At 42.6% G+C, this 21,630-nt stretch overlaps 1 protein-coding gene across 1 annotated transcript in view; it reads right to left on the reverse strand.

Annotated features, from left to right (window-relative positions):
* The window catches only part of col14a1a (collagen, type XIV, alpha 1a), a 127,902-nt gene extending 108,991 nt beyond the window's left edge, over window positions 1–18,911 (reverse strand). The window contains exons 1-5 of the mRNA XM_062398960.1: window positions 18,901–18,911; window positions 18,640–18,755; window positions 7,933–8,049; window positions 3,446–3,589; window positions 2,298–2,399 (exon numbers count right to left, since the gene is read on the reverse strand). Of these exons, the coding sequence (XP_062254944.1) occupies window positions 2,298–2,399; window positions 3,446–3,589; window positions 7,933–8,049; window positions 18,640–18,755; window positions 18,901–18,911 (490 nt within the window). The remainder of the gene's footprint in view (window positions 1–2,297; window positions 2,400–3,445; window positions 3,590–7,932; window positions 8,050–18,639; window positions 18,756–18,900) is intronic.
* Between the last annotated feature and the right edge of the window lie 2,719 nt (window positions 18,912–21,630).

Below are 21,630 nucleotides of genomic sequence, written 5' to 3' on the forward strand. Positions count from 1 at the left end.
ACTAGAGGGATGCCATTGTAACACTATTATATTATCATGACATAAAGTATCCAAACATCCTTTATTATATGACTGCACAAACACAAATACTGTGTAGGTTCTGAAAATTATTTCTGCGAATCTGATGCATTGTGGTGAGGCCACTTTAAGAGCTCACAATGAAATTTGCATTGATTTACTATCGATGCATTTTCATCTCCACCTAAGAGCCACTTTATTATGTATGCACGGATGCAAAGTGTCTATAAATAAGTTTTACAACATGGTTAATTGCTCGGTGATGCCCTCTCTCTCCCCTCTCTCTCTCACACACACACTCTTTTTCTGAGTGTGTGAGTGTATGTGTGTGTGTGTGTGTGTGTGTGTGTGTGAGTGTGTGTGTGTGTGTTCCTCTCTTGCTCCATCAGCAACTATGACTGCACTTAAAGCATCACAGGTAATATTGTTGAAATAGTATATATGAGTTCATAAAAATGATGACGTGTGCAGTTCCTCAGAGGCTCGACTTATTTAAAGCTAGACTCCAATAATTCCTGATTATTTCTGTGCCCACACATTCTTTTAGTGCCCGATGATAAATGATCACCCAACTAAAACCAAATAATAAGCCCGCCAGAAGCAAGTGTACTTAAATAAGAAGGGTCCAATCGCCGAGTAACAAGGTTCTGTCTTCTGCCTGCACATTAGAGTACAAAGCTCTGCTACAAATGTTGCAGGAAGTGACATTTAAATAAAAACAGTCACACTCGCACAACAGCAGCAATTAGATTCTCAAATTCAGTCGCGAGCAATATTCGTGTCTGAGTCTGCAATTGCCATCTATACGTTTGACTTCCAAACACACACACGCATACACACACACACACCCACACACACACATACACACAGGAAACCACTTTACAAATGATCAATTATTCTGCAGTCGAAGATTTCTAGCGGAACTCACAGTCATGGTAAAGAAATCAACAGATAAAGGGCCGTTTCTATGCAGGCGCACTCTCAATCATGAAAATGAATGCGTTCCTTTCTTCTCTCACATTACATAGAAAGTAAAAAAATATCCGACATTCAAATACGAGGAGTTGGCTGCTGCCAGACAAAAGAACAAACTTCAGCTTCAGTAACAAACCGAGCTCGGAGCCACTCGACCATCTCCAGGGGCAGCAGCCAGTATTTGGACAAAACGCAGGTTTCTCCAAACAAAACACAAACAGCCATCATTTATGTCTAGCTGTTTTAGCTGCAGACGATATTTTGGCAATTCTCTGTTAACTATGGTTGTCACTTTTTAATCAAAATTCGAATGTGCGGGGGGGGGGGGTGGGTAAGACCCTTTAATGATCTGTTCATATTCAAAACATACAGTCTAGAGGCACATCAGACAGTCTGAAGTGTTTTGTCTCCAACAGAAGCCGATCACTATCAGGGCCAGTGATATGTTTTACGATAAAAATGGAGGACGCTGGCAGACAAGGCCGTCCTGAGTGGACAACATGACACCAGAGCATCTGAGAAGAGGTATTCAAATGTATTTGAACCAATTGTGTCATATCAAATGAGTTTGCACATGAATTTTGGAAAAACTGACTATGAATGCAGATCAATTAAAAAGCAGATAGCTGATGCATTTTGTCAATGAGCTCCGCAGCATGGACTTTACCTGTGGGCACAGCCTGCTCAATGTGATTGGCCAAACTACAAACAAAATCTTGTCCTTCGCCTCCAGATTCATTAACATCAATGTCTTTATAGAGATTACTGACAAATCAATTCAATCGTCAAATTAACAGGCGAGCACGAATACGTAAGTGAGACAGAGTGGATCACTCATCGCCTAATACCATTAGTCACAGTCACCTCATACCACTCAGCACAGAGTACGTTAAAGAGTTTCCATAGAGCACCACTGTGAATGATTCACCACTGAGCCGCGGAGAGTTTTGGCATCTTTACTCACACATGGTGGGTGAGTAGACCACCAGGCCCACGTCTGTCTGGGTTTTTGCCTCAAAAGCCGCTAACTGGTTGCACACCAACTCTACAGTGACATCCAACTGGTCACGGACAATCACCAGACTCATATTTTTGGCTTTGTGATTCATGAAGCTGGTGTTAAGAGACGGCACCAACAGCTGTTTTTTCCTGCCTCCAAACATCGCTATGGCAACTGACTGGAGGACTCTTTAAGCCGGGGCGCTGCTCCGAGGAAATTCACTTAATTCATACGTTCATGTGAGGTCAGGATTTGTGCGCGGCCTTCCTCTCCTGGAAACAGTGTTTGTTTGCATGTCTCCTACCTCCCGAGATCTCGTTGGCATTATCTGGAGGAGTGAGTGTTTCAGTCAGCCTCTGCGGCTCAGTCCCGTCTCCGCCGTCACTCTCACCTCCCTGGGCTGCAGCTGATAGAACGGATCAATGTCTTGTTAGCAGCAGGCCTTACATAATTTGATATGTAAGAAGGCACTCACATAAGCACATAGATATTACAGTAGGTCAATCTAGAAAGGTAAAATAGAGTAAAATATGGACAGAAGAGGTGGAAAATATGGAAGCATATTGCATTCACTTAAAAAAAAAAATCTCTGGGTCAAAATAATAAAAATTAAAATCTCTGTTTTTCTAACTGATTAATTTTTTCCCTGTTTTTCCGAGATAAAAATCCTGTTTTTTTAACTCCCCCCCCCCCCCCCCGTTTTTCGAACTCTTTTATTTTCTGTTTTTCCGAGATAGTGACGTATAGTACGCTTGAAACGGTTCCGTTAGAACCGCTTTCAAAACAAGAGTCCCAACGACCAACCTGCAGGAACTACACATCAATCTTCCATAATAAAGCCTCTAACAACGGGACAAAAATTCAAACTATCCTCTACCTATCTGTAGCATATACACCGAAAGATGGTCGAGACTTTCAACTGATGTTTTCAGGTTTATTTGAAACATGATTGAAAATGTTTTTTTTTCAAGTGAATGCAATACGCTTCCGTAGGAAAGGAAAGGATATGAAAGGAAACCAAACAAAATGAGGAGGGGAGAAAAAGAAATGTGAGAAAACATGACAACATACAAGTTAGAGGTGTACACTGTAGAGTGTTTAGGAAATCTGAGGATATTAACTTTTCAAATAGTATAAGAAAGGAAAGATTAGGACAGGAAAGGAAATTTCAAAGAGGAGTGAGAGGGAAGAAGAGGACACAGGAGGAGTGGAGATGAAGAGAAGGGAGAGTAAATAAACGGATGAGAAGGGGGGAAGTGAAGCGTTTAATGAAGAGGACACAAGGAGAAAGCAGAAGAGATTTGAGAGAATAGAGTAGCAGTGTTGTGTCAAGTAGCGTTGAGGGGTAGAGTAGTACATGCTGTACTTCACTGTTGAATAGAGGAAGAGTGCGGTACAGTAGAGCAGAGTGTATGAGCAGCACAATACAGAGAGAAAAAAACATGAACCAACCTTTAAGTCTGCCCTGAAGAGGAGTGCTCTGCTCACTGCCTCTGACAGCGATCACACTCACACTGTAGCCTCTGGAGGAGCTGTAGTCTGTTATCAACACCTTAGTGTCCGACTTGGACGCTATGATCTCCCTCTGCTGACCACCTGACAAGAGGAGGAAGAAGAAGAGGAAGAGGAGGGTCAAAGGTCAGACTTGCGGACATCTTGAGCCATGTTTTTCATCATCTTGCTGCTGCTTTCAGTTGCTTGGAAGCCAAATATATTAGAATTGTCACGACAGAGCCACAAACAAAGTTAATGCAGCAGGAGACTCATTAACATTCTCCATTCTGGAGGCAGGAAAACATTCCATTGAAGGTCGCAACCTTTTATTCTTTGTTTGTCGTTCTTTTATACTTCTGTCTTTGTCTGGCATACACGGTGCACCCTCACAAAAAGTAAAAAAGGACAAAAGAACAATTCTGATTGATTCGGAATTGTCGTTTTCTGTGTCACATGTGTGTTTGTGTGTGTGTGTGTGTGATTGAGTGTCTTTCCTATGCAGTTAATCCACATCAGGCCAGCAAGTTACATTATCACCACATTTTAATTTAGACCCAGCAATCAATCGGGATATCAATAGAGTGTGTGTGTGGGAGTATGTGTGTGTGTGTGTGTGTGTGTGTGTGTGTGTGTGTGTGTGTGTCGTCTGTCCCTGCAGGGTGATGACTAACACCGCTTCTAGGAGACAGGAGATAAATCCTACTGAAGGGGATGCCAGGTCAGGTGGGGTAAAAGCATGAATCAGAGCTCACACCGCCAACTGGAACCTCAGTGTGTGCAGGTGAACCAAGCCACTGTCAAATACCACGACTGACGTTCACTTTGTCACAGCATGACAAGTGCACAGCTCATTCTTACAAACCTGGAACCAACAGTATAGTAGCATAGCTTTAAATACCCCTACCAGCCCCTGAGAAGATCACTACAGACTAATTCAGTTTATTAAAAAATGTAACAAGTATTAACTCCTCTTAAAGCACATTTCTGTTGGAAGGTACCAAATTTAGGATTGGAGACTTATTTTTATATTTTTTATCAACTACTCCTTAAAAGTAGTTGAGGCTGATGAATTTAATTTCCCGTTTCGAAGGACCTGGGCTCCAACAACATAACTGTTGATCACATTTGTTTCCACGATGAACTGCTCACATGCAGAATGACTCAGTTGTGGAAAACTCATTAAAATCATCATCTTCCTCCATATTAAGTTTAATTAAGCAGATCTTTGGGACGATTGCAGCACACAACTGATCCTGTACTTGTTTTCCAAGCTGTCAGAATCGTTTTAACCCCGAGTAAATAATTAAAGGTTGGCAGGAATTTCATGGCTTCTCCTGCATCACAAGAATGCTTCATCACAGATGCAGAACAGGCCTGGTAGAACCATCAGGCAGCACAGCCATGATGTTCATCATGGCCAAATACATTAAAGGGGAGAGCAAAAAATACTGCCAGAAAATGCCGGAGACAAATAATCATAATCTAAAACGAACACAAACCCAATGTGATGATGTCTCCAAACTAAAACCAAACTGATTACAATCCTTCCCAGTGTCGGCCTTGTGTCCTCCCTGGGCCACCACCTGTTATTTTCAGTTACACTCCCTCAGTCTTTCCATGTTTACTTTCACTATTTTTAGAGTCAACTAATGACATGCATTCAGCTTTGTCGTTATGATTCACAACACATCCTTTTCGCGGTGAAGAACCTGCCTCAACTGTAATATCACATCTGTTATAGGAGTAACACTTGTTGGTAAGTTGGTCCAATGCACATTTACCAAAACAGCTAGTTACTCCTCATCCTTGACGTCTTACATCTTGTAAACCTGAACCGAATCTTCTATAAAAGATGAGAGAGTGAGAGGGCAGACCACAGAGACACATGAAGAGACAGAAAGGGAGCTAGCCACCAAGCTGAAGGATAGACGGTTCCAAATTACTTTTTGATTTAGGGCATAAGGACATGGGTCCAAAACAGTTAAAGCTGTCCCACACAATGAATTTGGAACCCCAAGAAGATCCATCCAACAAAACTGGTTCCAGATTTGTAATGGCTGGAATACTCCTCAAAGGAAAATACGTCTTGCTGCTTTGCTTGCTGGGTAAAAAAAGAGGTATATGAGAATGGTGGGGTCAGGAATTGGAGAAAGGCACTGACAGAATAGTTTGCTTGAACTATACATGTCACATTCTCACAGGGGCACCCCTAAAAGTCTGATCCTAGAATCAGCCCTGGTGCAGCTCATTTGTTTGTGAGTGTGGAAGGAGATCTTATACACCTTGTGGCCGTTTTGGGAATAACAGCTTCTGAAATTTCAGTTTTCATCTGCTGAATACAACCGTTGTGAGCCATGACCTCTCGAGTATGTGCGGAGAAATGTTCTGGACTTTCAGAAGAGTTAACGATTCTCTGCTCAGACCCTTTAACATCAACAAAGAAATCTCCGGAGTGCTCAGGTGCGTGGTCGTGCAGCAGGCAGAGATAAGTAAGACTATTTCATTGTGGAATTAACCATCACAAAGAAGTGTTGGTAGTTTAGCGTGTAATCAGTCACGATCTTAAGACTCCTTGATTATAGGCAATGTGATTGTTTCCGTTGTGTTTGGTACTTTAGGTCTTATATCCTGTTTTTATTTGGAAACGAGACTGTAATTATCATGTTTTGCAGATGGGTCATAAATGAAAAGAAAGCAATTATCTCCTCGCAATTATCCTTAGGACTCTATTATTATTATTCAATTTGTTCCCTAAATTGAAGCAGGTCCAGTCCTTTTTACAAGATTAATATATATTTAAGGCTGTAAACCAACTCATAAAAGTCAGCTTCCTGCTGAAGAACTATCACTTTTTGGCAGACTGGCATAACACCACACCCAGACAGACCTGGACCTTTAACCGATATTGAGTATCACAATCATTGAGTCAATTGGTCAATTTTTTTAAAAGCATTTCTATTTTAACCTGTGCAGCTTTTTTAGCCAGTGCTGCACTGGTGGTTTAGTGGCCCAGGAAACTCAGACCAATTGCATTCATTGTAAATCATCTCACGTGATGCCTCTCAGCCATCAAATCTGTGGATTTGTGTAGTGAGTGTCTGTGAGAAGGCTTCTCACATGCAGGGAGCCCCAAAACTTCAATCATTTTTATATTAATGCATGCAGTCCCACAAACTGGACACAGGTACACAGATTAATGCTGCTTAAGACATGGGTTACTTGTATACCAGCTGAAAATGAGGTAGAAATTGACCCAGGGTGGGAAAAGAACAACCAAAAACTGTGAGTCATATTCTGCCTTGACCCAAAACTGAATCCTTACCCAGCTGCATTTAAGCTGTTCCCTATTTTTTGACAAAACCTCTGAGGAGAAAAAGAACATTATGTTGAACCAAAAGGTTAGCTGCCACTCTGACAGCACCCTTTGTCGTCTAAAACAAGCTTTACTGTGCCTGTCGCCCACTTCCTGGGACTCAGCTGGCAGACCTGACTGAACATCAGGTCACAGGGCAGGTGTCCCAGTAAGGATGCACGGAATTTCTTTTTGCTGCAGTTGCTGAGCGCCATGCAGCAAACTACTGCTGCACCCCCCTCATCCAGAGGAAGTGGCTGTAAATTATAGTTTTTGTTCTCTTTTCAATTGTCAGAGGCACCAAGAAATTGTCGGGCCAGACGGTTGTCGCAAAGTGTTGTTTGCGGAAAAACGAGTTTTATGTTACTGAAAGCTTATTCAGTCCCACTTATTCATTTTTACAACGTCAGCAAAAGAATTGTCTGCAGCACAGCGCAGCACTAATCTGGAACAAATGCAAGCAGCGGTGCAGCGGTAGGACCCGATGTAAGGGGTGATGCATGACTGTGAAAGTAGGTGCGCTGTGATAACATGATGAAGGAGATGTCAGCAGTGATTAGGGTGATTACTGACTACACGGAGAGACAAGGTCATGCCCCGTGTCTGTCCAATGATCCGCTCCTGACAGATGCAGGATATAAGCGGGATGCCTAGCGTCCGTCGTGGCCACAACGCCGTACAGTAATAATTGTTTGATTCTGAATGAATGACTAATGTTGCTGCTGCTGCTGTCTCGGTTTGAACCCTATCACGAGAATCAGTGTCTAGCTCCTACTGTTCTGTGTTCCTGACAGATCTGCTGACAGGCTCCAGGTGCACGGCAAAAACACTCCTTTGTCTCCAACTTGGCAGAGGTGCAGGACAAACTTTGAGTCCTCCGTATCTCTGGAGAGCGAAATCCCTTCACAGGAGCTTTGATAAGAAGCAAATTACATAATCCCTCCTGACAGACAGAAAACCCAAGTCATAATGAGATGCTTCCCCCCCAAAAAGTCAACTCATTCTACTTCAACTCACCCTTCATTTCAGCATGTGTGTGTGTTCTTTGTGTGTGTGTGTGTGTGTGTGTGTGTGTGTGTGTGTATCCTCCTACCTGGTATACTGCTGTAGAGGAACAGATAGCTGTCAAAGTCTCCTTTGGGCTCCCTCCATGAAACAAGGAGTTTGCTCGAGCTCAGCACTTTGAAGCGCAGCCTCCTCGGGGCTGGAACTGAAAAACATACAAGCACATCTTAAATCAGCTTCAATAAAGTGAGGAGATGGTTTGAAATAAATGTGTACATACTGATAGGAGGAGAGGATTTTAATTGAAAAATGTCCCGGCCACCAATAAGCACACGTTGTCAGTATTTATGTGAATCACAGAAACACAGACAAACTAAAACTCAGCTATAAAGGACATGAATTAAGAGAGGGAAAATGGCAATTTCAATATTGAAGTTGCCACGACCATGAGAGCGACACATAGAGCAGGTCAGTGTGGCACAGAGCTCATGTTCAATCTGCTTCAGATCAAAACAACCAAAAAAAATTAAACATTAAAGTAAACTATTTCCAGTCAAATTCTCTTTATAAAATAATGATTGTTCATCCAAGGATGATTTCAATTTCTGTAATAAACAGTGAAGAGTAGATAGGTAATTTTTGCATGTGTGTTTGTGTGTGTGTGTGTGTGTGTGTGTGTGTGTGTGTGTGTATCTTATCCATACATATTAAACCATAGTTTGTATATAAGACACGATGCTCTCAAAAGTGAAGCCTAAGCATATCAATTTCTATTAATTTATTAATTATTTCATTCATTCATTAATTATCCATGGAAAACAGGATGAAATGTTTTGATTGCCGGCTGAGCCTGACATGTGATTGGTCGAGGTTATGTATCAGTGGGACCTTGATAGGCGCTGCTGCACAGACTCTGGCTTAAAATGTGCAAGATGGCAGCGTTCGTATCCAGGATATTTTAGCTTCATTTCTGGATAATGGGAGGATGGGGTGACGTGTCGTCCATCTTTATTCATACAGTCAATGGAATGAATAAATGTTGCTGAGTTGTGTCCTCGGGAGGCTTGGTGTACTTTCCAGACGTCTGTTAGAGAAAATGTTGACAGCAGCCATTCTCTGTGTGTTTGTGCATGCGGCCTGTGGCTTCTTACAAACACAAGAAGAAGAGAATTTGACTTTTTAATCTACAGACAATAAGACGGACAAGGAAAGAAAAGGATGGACAGCAGCAACACAGAAAGAGAGAGAGTCCACTATGTCGTATTGTGGAATGCTACACATTCACCTCAGATGAGAACAACAGTCACCAGCAAACACTTAATGTCTATGACACATATCACCATTTCACCGTTCTGCTATATTGTTAGTTTATCTGCAAGGAGTTCAACACAATCTACTAATTTATATTGTGTTACTACAGAGTTTCTAAGAGGGAGCGGACACCACTATGTCATTCATAAGAGACGACACTGGTGACACTGCCAGTGTAGAGCTTCTTTACTTGTCAGCACTCGTATGTCAAATTAAACGTGGTCAGTAGGGATCGGGCTTTGGAGCCATGAAGTAACCTCAAAAGACTGGTGGATTTATTTATAACGTTGCAATAGATAATAAACTGAATGGGTTTTAAATAAATCCCAGTTACTCTATAATCATTTTGAACTCAATACATCGTCTCAAAAATGGAGCGTCTCTAAGAAAACCTGACAAGTTCTGATTAGTTTCCCCCACCGGATGCATTTCAGCCGCAGAAAGAATTTGTGGAAATCTCTAAGTGGAGAAACAGAGTAAATCCCTGCGCTTTTAAGTGCTGAGGGAGTGAGAATAATGAGATACACGTTGTAAAGACAATAATCCCTGTAAGAATACACTTTAAAGGACCTCAGACGTGAGCAACTGACCCCCATTATAGATCGTTCAGTCCACAGACACAGACGCTGCTCTGTAGGTTGGTGAGTGCAGACATGTTAAGACTCTGTACATCAGGCGCTTAAGGGGAAAAGTAACTACAGAAAATAGAAGTGATATTATGTTGACAAACCTGAGTTGTACTGTGCAGGATTTTCACTCGCTCACTCAATTGGAAATTCGGTTGGTTAATTACCACAAATGACAGACACTGTTACGGAACGGATTTCCATGAAAGTTAGTTGAAGGATCGGAAATTGGCCAAAAAAGAAGCCAGTAAAGTTTGGTGTGGCTGCAGATCAGAAGGAGAATTCGGAATTGTTATCACTTTCCTGAAGACTGAAAGATATTCACCCATTTCCCGAATAACAATTCATGGATCTGGATGAAAAAGATCTGGGAACTGATGTCTATGATTGTGTTGAGTTTATTGAATTTAAAGGGACTGTGTGCATGTGCTGTACTGGGAGCCATCACTTTATTCTTTAAGTTGATCCCTCATCCAGTGTGTTAACTAGGTGACATTTCTTTTGAGCTTCTTTTAAAGAAAGCCGGGACAAAAGCCCGCAAAATGTAAGTAGATTTAGGTGAATAATAAAATAAAATGTAGACGTCCTCTAGTTTTAATATAATCAAAGCTCTAGTATGTTCATATATAACTAAAATATTCAGTTTAACTAAATCGACCATGACTTTATTTCCAAACATCCATAAAATGTTGTATTTTTATCACCTCACAAGTTTACGACTTGGCTTCAGTTTTATAGCCGAGGCCACAAAAGTGAAAAACAGAATTGAGTCTGAAGTTTCCAAACGAGGACGACTTCTCTGACTTCTCATCATCGGATCATCTGAAGCTGTTTGATCGATTTGCAGAGACACGCTGTGCAGCGCTTTCACCGTTTTCCAATTCTGCTCACTCGATCCCTTAAGTAGTCACACCGTGCCAGATGTCATATGCTCAAAATGCATAGGATGAAACGGTCTAATTACACTGCACAATACGAAACCATGAATAATTTTCGCCGCGTGTGTACCCCGGGTAGATTATTGCTCCGGTATCACAGAGCGTGTGCTTGATAGTATGTGAATTGAGTTGGCAGACGGGGCTGCTAATAACAGGGGGGGAAATTGGACCGAGTACCTCGATCTTTGCTTTGCATTTCAATGAACACACATGCACACACACATGCACACACCGACTGATCCATAATAAAAAAAATGATGTAAAAATGGATGGCCAACTATGACTCTCTTTCATTCTATAAATACACGTCAAGGTCTGTGAGCTGGAGGCTTTTCCAGAGACAGGGACGATGATTAATGAATATGGACATGATAGCTCCAATAGCTGTGGAGCCTCACGGAACACGAGGGTCTTGGATATGAATTACATTTCACTAACCACCACGTCTGTTCTTGTTTACCACCATACAGGCAAAAATATCATCCCTGAGCTCAAAGTTTCACACGCACACACTGAATCAAGGTGTCACGATGCTTTTGTGAAACACATTTGAAGTAAAACACTCTATGGAAAATACTGTCGAGATAATGAGGAGATTGCTTAAACTTTGCCCTGAACATACAGAGTATATATCCACGTATGAAGCATAATACTCTATCACGCACCAGCCAGAGCCATCTATCTGAAAGAGTTACACCGCCGGAGTCAGCAAGCTCCTCGCACAAGCTCCCTGCCAAGCAGTAAATGAAGCTCCAGCCATTTGGCAGAACTTTCGAGGGGACTGCTATAGCAACAAATTCAAGCTCCAGTAAATAGTCTGAGCCACAATCCACAACGAGAACAAGGATATAATAGAAATCCCTTCTCTAATGATATTTAATACATGCTCTCCTCAAGCAGCTGGACCCTTCATTCAAGGGGTGTAAGTCCTGACTCGGTGGGGGAGTGTGAACCAGAAAAGTATTTAAGCCTGAACAGGAATTAACTGGGTTAAAAGCGATACGGGCAAAGTTTGACGTCTCGGTTTGAGAGGGGATGCCTCTTCCCAGGATTAGCAGGGGGGGGGGGGAGGGGGTGCGAGCTGGAACTCCTCAGTGATGACGTTCACTGTCCAATCCTCTGCTTTACTTCATCTCGTCTCTCCATCCCCTCCCCTTCACTCTCTTCTTCTGCTTTATCTCTCCAAGTCGTGATCTGGCTCACCATCCTGCTCCTCTTCCTCCTCCCAACTCACTTTTTCTTTATTCTTCCTCTTTCTTTGCTCGACAATCTCTCAAATGCAACTTTTTCTTCATCCGTTCCACTTCGTGTCCCTTGTCTTCTCTGAGCCTTCTGTCTTTTTTTGCCTCTCTCCTTCTCCCTCTTTAACCTGCTTTATTCTTCTTTGGGTCATCCCCACCTTTCCATCCGTTTCTCCTCCTTTTACCGTACATCTCTTTGTCTCCTCTTCCCTTTCCTTACCCTTCATTTTAATTCCTTGTCCCCAACCCCCACCCCCCACTCCTCTCTCAAGATTAACCCAACACTGACTCCACTCAGTATAGCTTCTCTAATACTTAGAGAAGATTTATGTATGACAACTACTGTCACTACAAGATAGCTGCCATACTGTAAACGAGGGATGAAGGAAGTGTGAATGTGTGTGTGTGTTTGTGTGTATGCGCTTTTGTGGTGCCTATTCAGCGCAGCAGCACGTGTCGTTTGATGTGGTCGGAGTCCTGTCTGTACAAGAACTACTCTGCTCATCGAGGTAGCACTTAACCCAAATCCACTCTTTTTTTTCGTTCCACCTCGCCGCTCTTTTTTATCTCCTCTGCCGCTCTCATGCAACACTCCTCTCTTTTATTGCATCTCTTCTTCTTGTCCTTGGGTTTAAACTATCTCCTCCCCCCCCCCCTCCTCCCTTGTCTCCACTTCTGTTCTTTTATCCCATATCTTCTCCTCTACTGTGCAGCCCGTACTCCCGCCGTCCTTTGGTGGCTCAACACCTTGTTCTCTCTTTTATCGCTTTACCTTTGTAAGCGATGCCTTTTTTCCCCAACACTTATCTCTCTGCTGCATTGTGTGTGTGAGTGTGAGTGTGAGTGTGAGTGTATGTGGGTGTCTGTGTGAAATCTCTCTTAAGGACTCACTGAATATTGAGCATGCTGGATGATCCCTCATCCCCGTATTTTTCATGCTTGCCAGCCAGAAAATGTCACCATAAAATCCTCCACTAATTCTGCAGGAGATGATTGACATCGAAACAAGAATGAAATATCGACTGCCAGCGTCTGTTATTGTAACACACACACACACCATTTCAAGGTCTAGGTCACGGCTTATATACTGGCTAGTCAATACGAGAAGAATTTAAAGGATAACTCCTGTAATTTAGTTGTTTCGTTGTTGTCTGTCTCTCCTATTATTCGTGATATCATTACACTGTCCAAGTTAAAGACAAATTAATTAATAATTAAACACTAAATTATTGACCCTCGTGTTTAAAAGCAACATGACTTCAACAAAGCAAGAAACACAAGCAGTTTTGAACAAGCCCGGAGGTTAGTTAGACTGTTCTCTGGAGTAAATGAACACATAATTAAAATGAATACCCAAACTGTTCACCATGCATATTGTAACTCTCCGGCGGAATGTGTTTAAAAGTGTGTGAGAGGAGAAAAAGTCTCAAAATACAATATACTCAATGTTTCCTGTCCAATGTCCAGAGATGAGATTGACTTAGATGTATAGTGATTGAACAGAAATTCAGAGTATTACCTCCACCACAAGGTTCAGTTTCATTGTTCATGTGCTTCTGTTTGTCAGCCGGGTTACTGAAAAACTATGATTTTCATTAAATGTTGTGGATGGATAAAGGATGTTTTTCTTTCACTTTCTTTAACAAAGTGAGAATTGTAGTTTAAACAATTACTTTTTTACCCACTGGGGGCTCGTTTCTGCCGCCTTTACGGTGTAACCATCACTGTCCATGTGGCTACTAGCATTGGAAGGGTTGTTAAGCAACCCATCCACTAGAGGTCAGTGCAGAGTCAAAGGTGTCTGACAAGAATTAACATGGAGGAGTTGGTAATGATTTAGCTCTTCAGAAAAAGGCCTGTAGTTCCTTGTGCTTAAAAAAACACGAAAAAGACAAAAAAACATTATTTTTGTTGGTACTGCTCCGTTTTGACTGTTGAGCATAAATGAGCCTAAAGGCAGATTTTCTTCAGGGGAAAATAAGACTCAATTAACACCCTTGTTCCATGATATCAATCCTGAGTCACTTCAGGTTCTGCAAAGTATTGCACTTGCAGGCTCGTCTGTTTGGTTCTGCTTTACCTGGAACTCGCTTTTACCCACGCTGTGACACCCATGTGTCATTATTTGGCAAACGTGTGCAAAGTGAACTGAATTAGCCAGAGTGGTGCTTTATTAATCCTTCTCTCAAGAGAATTATTCATCAAAAGTCATAATTAAAGTAAATATTTGTTTATTTACGATGACAGTCCTTTAACCATGTGCTCCGACGATAACAAGGGGGGAAATTAGAAAGCCTCCTGTGCAACACATCTCCCACGATTCATTGCTCCATTTAGTCCAAAGTGGCTGATGATTATGACAAGCTGGATTAGCATCAGCAGCAGCAGCGGTAGTGGCAGTGGGCTGAGGTGACGGCAGTGGAGGTTTGGATAATTTCGCTGTGTTTAAATTCAAAACAGGTTGTACAATCGCATCCGCTCTTTTGTTTATAAATAAATGATTTCTCATCATTGGCTTCGCTCACTGTTCATTAAACCTGAAATGACTGGCCAACACTCACTCATACTAATTCACCTGGCAGTCGTCAAGGCTCACATTCACACCAGGCAGGTATCCCAACACACGAGGATGAACACACACAAACAAGTGCAAGATCTTTGTAAATGTCCTCTCAATGTTTTGATGTGTCCTGAAGCATGGTATTGACCTGCACTGTCAGCCATTCAACAAAATCAATTACGACAAGTAACGATGAACTTGGTAAGTGTTGATGCATTTTGGACCATCCTCAAACATTACTGTAAATGCTACTATATATAATATATATTTTATATAACATTATATATGTACAGGAGAATAGTGCCTGTCCAAATTCTGCGGATAATCCATTCTCTCTTTAAGCAGTACCACAGGTCAGGTTACAGATAAAGGGCCAACCAACAATGCATTGTAGTGTTTACGCTTAGGGACTTTCATATCTAACTCAGACTCTTGAGACAGAGAGTCACGTACTTCAACTCTCACCCACTTCAACTCTTTTGTGTATTTTATCAGTGGCAAGACGCAAGGACCCAATTTGATTTAGCAATTCTAGCCATTCATGGATGTGCTGTTGGAATGGGTGAGTAGAGGAAGATATACTGGGATGCTGTGGGAGACATCTTCCGACTTGGGGGGGACAATTACTCATGTTAATCTGTTGCCGGTTGTGTATTGTTTCACACTCTGGTCTTCTTGATGCATCAAGTCTACATTAAAATATTCTGCATAAGATATCAGCTGCTGCCTGAGTTCTGCTTTCACCAGCTTCCAGAAAACTTCTATAACCGTAAGCACCGACACGCATACACAATCACACACACTATTTACACAAATTTTGCATCTTTGCAATGACTAACTGATTGGTCTAGGGAACAAGGGCTGAACATGCAAACAGAAAAAGTTTGACAGTTTTTCTTTTTGCTTGTCAATGAGGTCAGAGTTTTGATTCAACAGCGGCAAACATCCACCATCTGGTATACTTCCTCCGTCTCTCCTGCTTCTGTCACTGCTGCGTTGGAAACAGCAACACACAACTCCCAGGTCACTGCACGCACTCTCTGAGGGCCGAGCAGAGGACAAAATCAGCATTTCCCCATTTAGGGCTTTTTTTAAGGCCAAATTTGCTAACCAGTGAAAGAAAAGCCAGCAACAAACAGAACACTGATTTGTTTACTGCTCAGGTTCTGCATGAAGAACCGTATCGGAGCAGATCAAATTGACAAGGACGTGATACCAGAATGCGTCGGTGAACCTGAAGCATTTTCGGATATCATCTCCTTTTTTCAACATCGAAAAGAGAATGTGCCGCATATAAAGATACTAAAGACTGAATTTAAAGTATTTCAATTCATGCACTGCCACATGATTTTGGTAGTTTCACGAAATTCCACATCTACAGTAAAAGCTTCCGTGTTTAGAAGCTTATCCTTAACACAAAAAAAGTTACATGTAATAAAAAAGATTGAGAATCTCTTGAGAATGAATGAAATATTCTGCGACTTCAAACATCTCACTACATGGTTTGTTTGTCCAGATCATTTGCCTGCAGGGAGGAAATCTCTTCCTGGACGCTCCCACTCTTTTGTAGTGGGAGTTCCTGATGATATCCAGACATTTGTGTTGTATATACAAACAACCTCCATGGGTAGAACACACACTAATCCTTAAGCACAAACCCCCTCGGACCAGATGTTGCAGCTTACGGGGGACGGGACGGGGCAACAATTAATGGCTATCACATGCTCCCTAATGAAGGGGATTGAGCCGGGCATGCTCCCGTAGTGTTTGGGGGGTCTTCCATGTTCTGCAGCGATTCACTGGGCTCAAATCCCAGTCTAATTTATGCTGTCACACTTCTGTCTCTGCTCTCCTTTCTGTCCGCGTGCAATGACAAACACGACCTGCAGAACTGCTCGAGAGAAGTGGAATAAAAACATCTTGGAATGAAAAGAATAAGGAAGGAAACAAAGGATGAGATGACTGAAGAGAAACAGAGCGAAAGGAGGTTGAAAGTGTAGATGGAAAGAAAAGAGGAAAAAGCTAAGAGTGTCAACTCACAAGGGGTTGGAGGGAAGAGAAGAAAATAGTAAAAACCCTATTTTCATTTCCAAGCAATCAATAAAGAAAAAGAAAGCAGCTCCATAATTTAAGGTAAAATGGGTCTGAAACTAAAACTAACCTATAAAACCTCACTGTGATCAAATAAATTATTAACAGGACAGAAATCAACTCTCACAACTTTTAATTTAGTTGTAAAAACAGATCAATACATGCAGCTGTCATGTGTGGGTTATTGATTCTAAACAACTTCAGACAGGGGGAAAAATCTTTATTTATTTCTCTGAGTTCCTTTAACCGAGACCTGCCACTGCTGCTCCTCTAACTCCACACCCTGGAAGGAATGTGAGCTATACACACGCGCGCACACACACACATGCACACTCAAACACGCACATGTGCATTCACAAAGCAGGGTCAGCTAAATGTCCAAGTGTCCCTCTGGGTCATTTTCATATGATCTCTATTCGGATAAGTACCCCTGGTCTTCATAGGCTTCGAGTAGCAAACACACCCTACCATGAACTCGTGGTCAACACCACACACACACACACACACACACACACAAACACACACACATACACACACACACACACAGGGTACACTGCAGTTATAGGAGTCAGACAACATCTCTGGGATTCATTCTGTTGAAATATATAATGTTAAGATACCATTCTTCCCTTTCTGTTAACTTTTATAATGGGTTTTTACTAACCCTGTACAGTACTGACGAATGTTATCATTGTTGTTTGTACTGGCTCAGGATAACTTTAATAAAACTTGAATTATCCAGTTAATATCCAGGTAGTCTGTAGGCTAAAAGTTAAATAATAACTGTAACACAAATAAATAAATGTAGGACTACACAATAATCAATTCCCTTAAATAGCTGGTAAGTTATACCCACAGTTTATAAAATATTATGAGGTGCATGCTGCCTTTTTTACTTGTGGGACTTTCCAGCATGAGTTAACACACAACTGAATATCATTTCTTCTTCACTGCTCTAATAACGCAACTTGAAGAAAAAGTGATTTCCTGGAAAATAAAATTGCAGTTTTATCCGGCTGAAACTAATATACGCAGTATTGGATCAGGACATAGATTTGTGTACTCGCCGATGCCTGACCTACCATTTTTGGCAGCATGGGAGCCTTTTCCGATGCTGGTATCAGTACCAAAACATCTCAAATAATAACATACGACACCCGTCACGTAAATCCCCTGAACTCCTTGATGAAGGAAAGATGTGATGGTAGTTTTGTTTTTTTAGGCCTGAAGCCAATGAAGTGACTCATTAAAAGATATTAGAACAGATGACAAGTCTCGTTCCGAAAACACACATATGAAGTGAGGCTAATAAAGCCACAATATGACATATTAACATACAGATAGCTCAGGTTTTTTATGTGTTTCTTGTTAGTGTTTTGATTCCTTAGACCCCAAATAATGTTTTTCAAAACAGTCAGCAATCAACTTCTTGATTCGGCTCAGTTTGATAAAACCAGGTTCGCTGATGTGAGGTTGATTGCAAAAGAACACTGGAGTGTTTTAAGTTGTGCAGCAAATTGTGCAGCGAATCATCACAGCTTGAAGCGCACAGCTACAACACATGGCGACACATCTATCAAAACCCCTCTGGAGCATGGCAGCATCGGCAGGGTCCCGAGCGTCGCCGTGCTGCCGCGGTGAAATGGCATAATGATATGGAGGCGATATGATCGTTGAGCGTGGTTTAATCTGATTAGATTTTGCCTGCACATCAAAGAGAGAAGACAGGAGAAGGAGTGATGTGGGGACGGCAGAGAGAGAGAGAGAGAGAGAGAGAGAGAGGGGTCAGGTGAGGGAAGGGAGAAGGATATGGAGATGGAGGGGGTCGGGGAGGTGAGGCTCGAGGGAAGGAGGGACAGAGAGGTGATGGAGGGAACAGATGGTTGGAGACTAAATGGCCAAGGTGGGACGTGGAAGAACACCTAGAGGCTAAAAAAAGATGGGTTGGATGAGGAGGAGGGAGAGGGAAGGGGGAGTGAGATGAGAGGGTAAGAAGCAAGGAGAAAGAAAAGAAAAAAAACATCTTACCTTGACCCTGTGCCTGACTGGGGAAATTGGAAACTAGGGCCAGTAGCACCAGTGGAGACCACAAACACAACCTGATCCGCCCTGCTGACAACATCCTCACAACCAGCAGTCTAGACCTGCAGAGAGAGACGAGAGAGCACGCTGAGAAAATGAAGGAAAAGAAATGAAATGTGAGGAACAGAGAAGAAAGGACTTCAGTGACAGAAACACCAGGAATGCCATTCAGCTGCAGAGAGGCTCCGTGGGTGGAGAGGGACCCACCTTGCCCACATGGCCCCAGGGCGCTGATCTGGAATCAGTTACTCCTGTCTATAATATCCACTTTGATACAATTACAAAGCAGCAGCCCAACAGTCTAGACTGACCACGGAGCAGCGGTCCAGCCTCACGCCTACACAGAGCGGGCCGAGGGCAAGAAACAGTGGAGGACTTTGTTTGAGAGGAGAGGAGAGAAGAGAAGAGAAGAGAAGAGAAGAGGAGAGGAGAGGAGAGGAGAGGAGAGGAGAGGAGAGGAGAGGAGGAGATAAAGAGCAATAGACACAGGCAGGAAGAGTAGAAGTTTGATTGACGGTGCAGGGAAGGAACATTTCATGATGAGTGGTCATTGTCCGACCACAACAGCAAACAGGACACCTCATCTCCTCCTCTCCCCCCTCACTCCTTCTCATCTGCACCCTCTCCACCACATTCCCTCCCTCTCCTCCACCCCTGACCCTCTTGTCCTCCCTCTCCTCGAGTCTCTTATGAAGAGGAAGCAGACGTCTTATCATTTCCCTCCTGAGAAATCACACACACACAAACACAAAACTTGCGGTAGAGTCATTTGAATAAAAGTAGCGTGTGCAACAAATAAAAGTTGATTGAAAATTGAATCATCCGCTGATGTGGAGGCAGAGCCCGGCGATGGAAGTTGAAAGAACAGGCTGCTCTTTTCGATTCAGACGGTGTCAAGAGGCCAGAAAAATGACAGTGCATATTAATAAGCACATAATACTTTAAAAACAGGATCAGGCTCAGGGGATATGGAGAGGGGAAATGAAAAGGATTCAAATATGTAATTAGTCTCCCTACAATACAGATGCACATAAGTAAAAATGCATTAGACCTAAACAAATGAGGGTTATTGAAAGATCTTTTGATCCTCAAGGAAAAAGCATAACTCGCATGAATCCAAAAGTTGATCCTTTCCTCAGTTTGCTGGATTTTCTCATTCTTGCAGCGCAAAGGGGAACTTCACAAACAGTACATGTGTTAATAAAGAGCAGGGTCAAGGCGTCGCCCTCATTAAAATAATTATAAATACACACTCCAATTCAGTTTTACGCACACTTGAATGAAATAAATGTCGGCACAGTACCACGCGCACGTGAACAGTGTTTTAACAAATACAAAATAAAGTTTTAGGTAAATACACTATTATTTCTTTAACCCATTAAAATCTACATTTGTTTTATTCCTAAACGATTTGTCCCACCTGCTGGCGAGACTGCACAAGTTTGATTCCCTGACCTTAGCCGAAATTCGTCTTCAGGGAGGATTTCAAAGTGCCACTGACTCGTATTCACTCCAGTTTCCTAAAAGCCACGTTTGGGTCAAACCCTCAGATTCATTCAAACGAACTCGCTGCGACCAGACAGTGCCGCGCCGTGCACCTGAGAGCCGCTCCAACATACGCACCATGGATGAAATCGTCTTTCCTACCTCTCCCGGCATCAATTCAAAAGCGTCTTCTTATCCCCAGAGGAAAATCCCGTTAATACCAAACACTGCTGCTTCTGCTGCTGCTTCTGTTTCTGCTGCTGCTGCTTCCACAGGGTCCCTCTCTCCTCCTCTCCTTCTCTCTCTCACCGGATTCAATTCGATCAGTCCGGAGTGGGTGTTTTTCTCCTCGTTATTCATTCATCCCTCCCTCCAGCTATCCCTCCTTCTTGTCCCAGCCCTTTTTCCTTCGCCCGGGCTCATCTCAGAGAGAGAGAGAGAGGGAGAGAGAGAAAGAGAGAGAGGGAGAGAGGGAGAGAGAGAGAGAGAGACGACGTGAAAACGCGCGCCAGTGACGCTGCGTAAAAACCTCCGCTACCAACCTGCAGCTGTCATTTGGGCTCCAGTCCCCCGTGGGGCCCCTGGATGTGCACCTCCGCGATAAGGACGACACTCGTGGGGCCATGTGTGACATCTGTCGCTGCAGAGGAGCCACGTGGTCACTGATGAAACTCTCGTTCTTTCTTAGGTGGTATTGATTTTTTAGAGAGGAATAGGCTTTAGGAGCAGGTGTCTGAACGTGCGCTGCTGCTCTCTGATGTTAAAGGCAAATGACACAGCTCTAAGTTGAAGTTACAAAAGAAACAATCTGACAAGTTGTAAAGACAAGTGCAACAATTCAAGTCCATAGTGTGCAGTTGTAAAAAGTGTCCACATAGGGGACTTCCTGATGGAAAGGCAAGAGATCCCTTAATGCTAATCTTAGCTAGCCGTCTTTTAGGCACAGTATCGATTAACACACCGATATAACAGTGGTAGAGGTCCTATAATCTCTCATACTATGTTTGCCAAATTTCTTAAAAAGGGATTGGTGCCCGAAAATGAACATTCCCTCTTTATGTTAACAGCGCTGCAGCCAAATTTAATACAATTGAAGTAACTGGAGACTCCATCAAACGTAAGCGCAAGGTGTACGCAAGCATCACTGCTTCCGGTAGCGGGAATTTAATCTTTTTACAGAAATGGTCATTCACTTACTGTTTTTTGTACAGTAAGTGAGCCAGGCTAGCAGTTTTCCCGTTTCCAGTCTTTAGGCTATGCTAAGCTATCAGCTGTAGCTTCTTATTGAGGCTAGTTGACAAATGGGAAAGAGATATCGATCTTGTCATCAACCCCCCCACGGAAAAATGACAGAGCTGGTCTCTAAGTATGGACTAAACCAGCTTTACGACGCATTGTTCAACAGCAGCACTTTTTTCTATGATGCTGAGAAAAGAGACTTGAGTTCACTTT

This window comes from Platichthys flesus, chromosome 11, assembly GCF_949316205.1.
Source record: "Platichthys flesus chromosome 11, fPlaFle2.1, whole genome shotgun sequence".
Lineage (NCBI taxonomy): Eukaryota > Metazoa > Chordata > Actinopteri > Pleuronectiformes > Pleuronectidae > Platichthys > Platichthys flesus.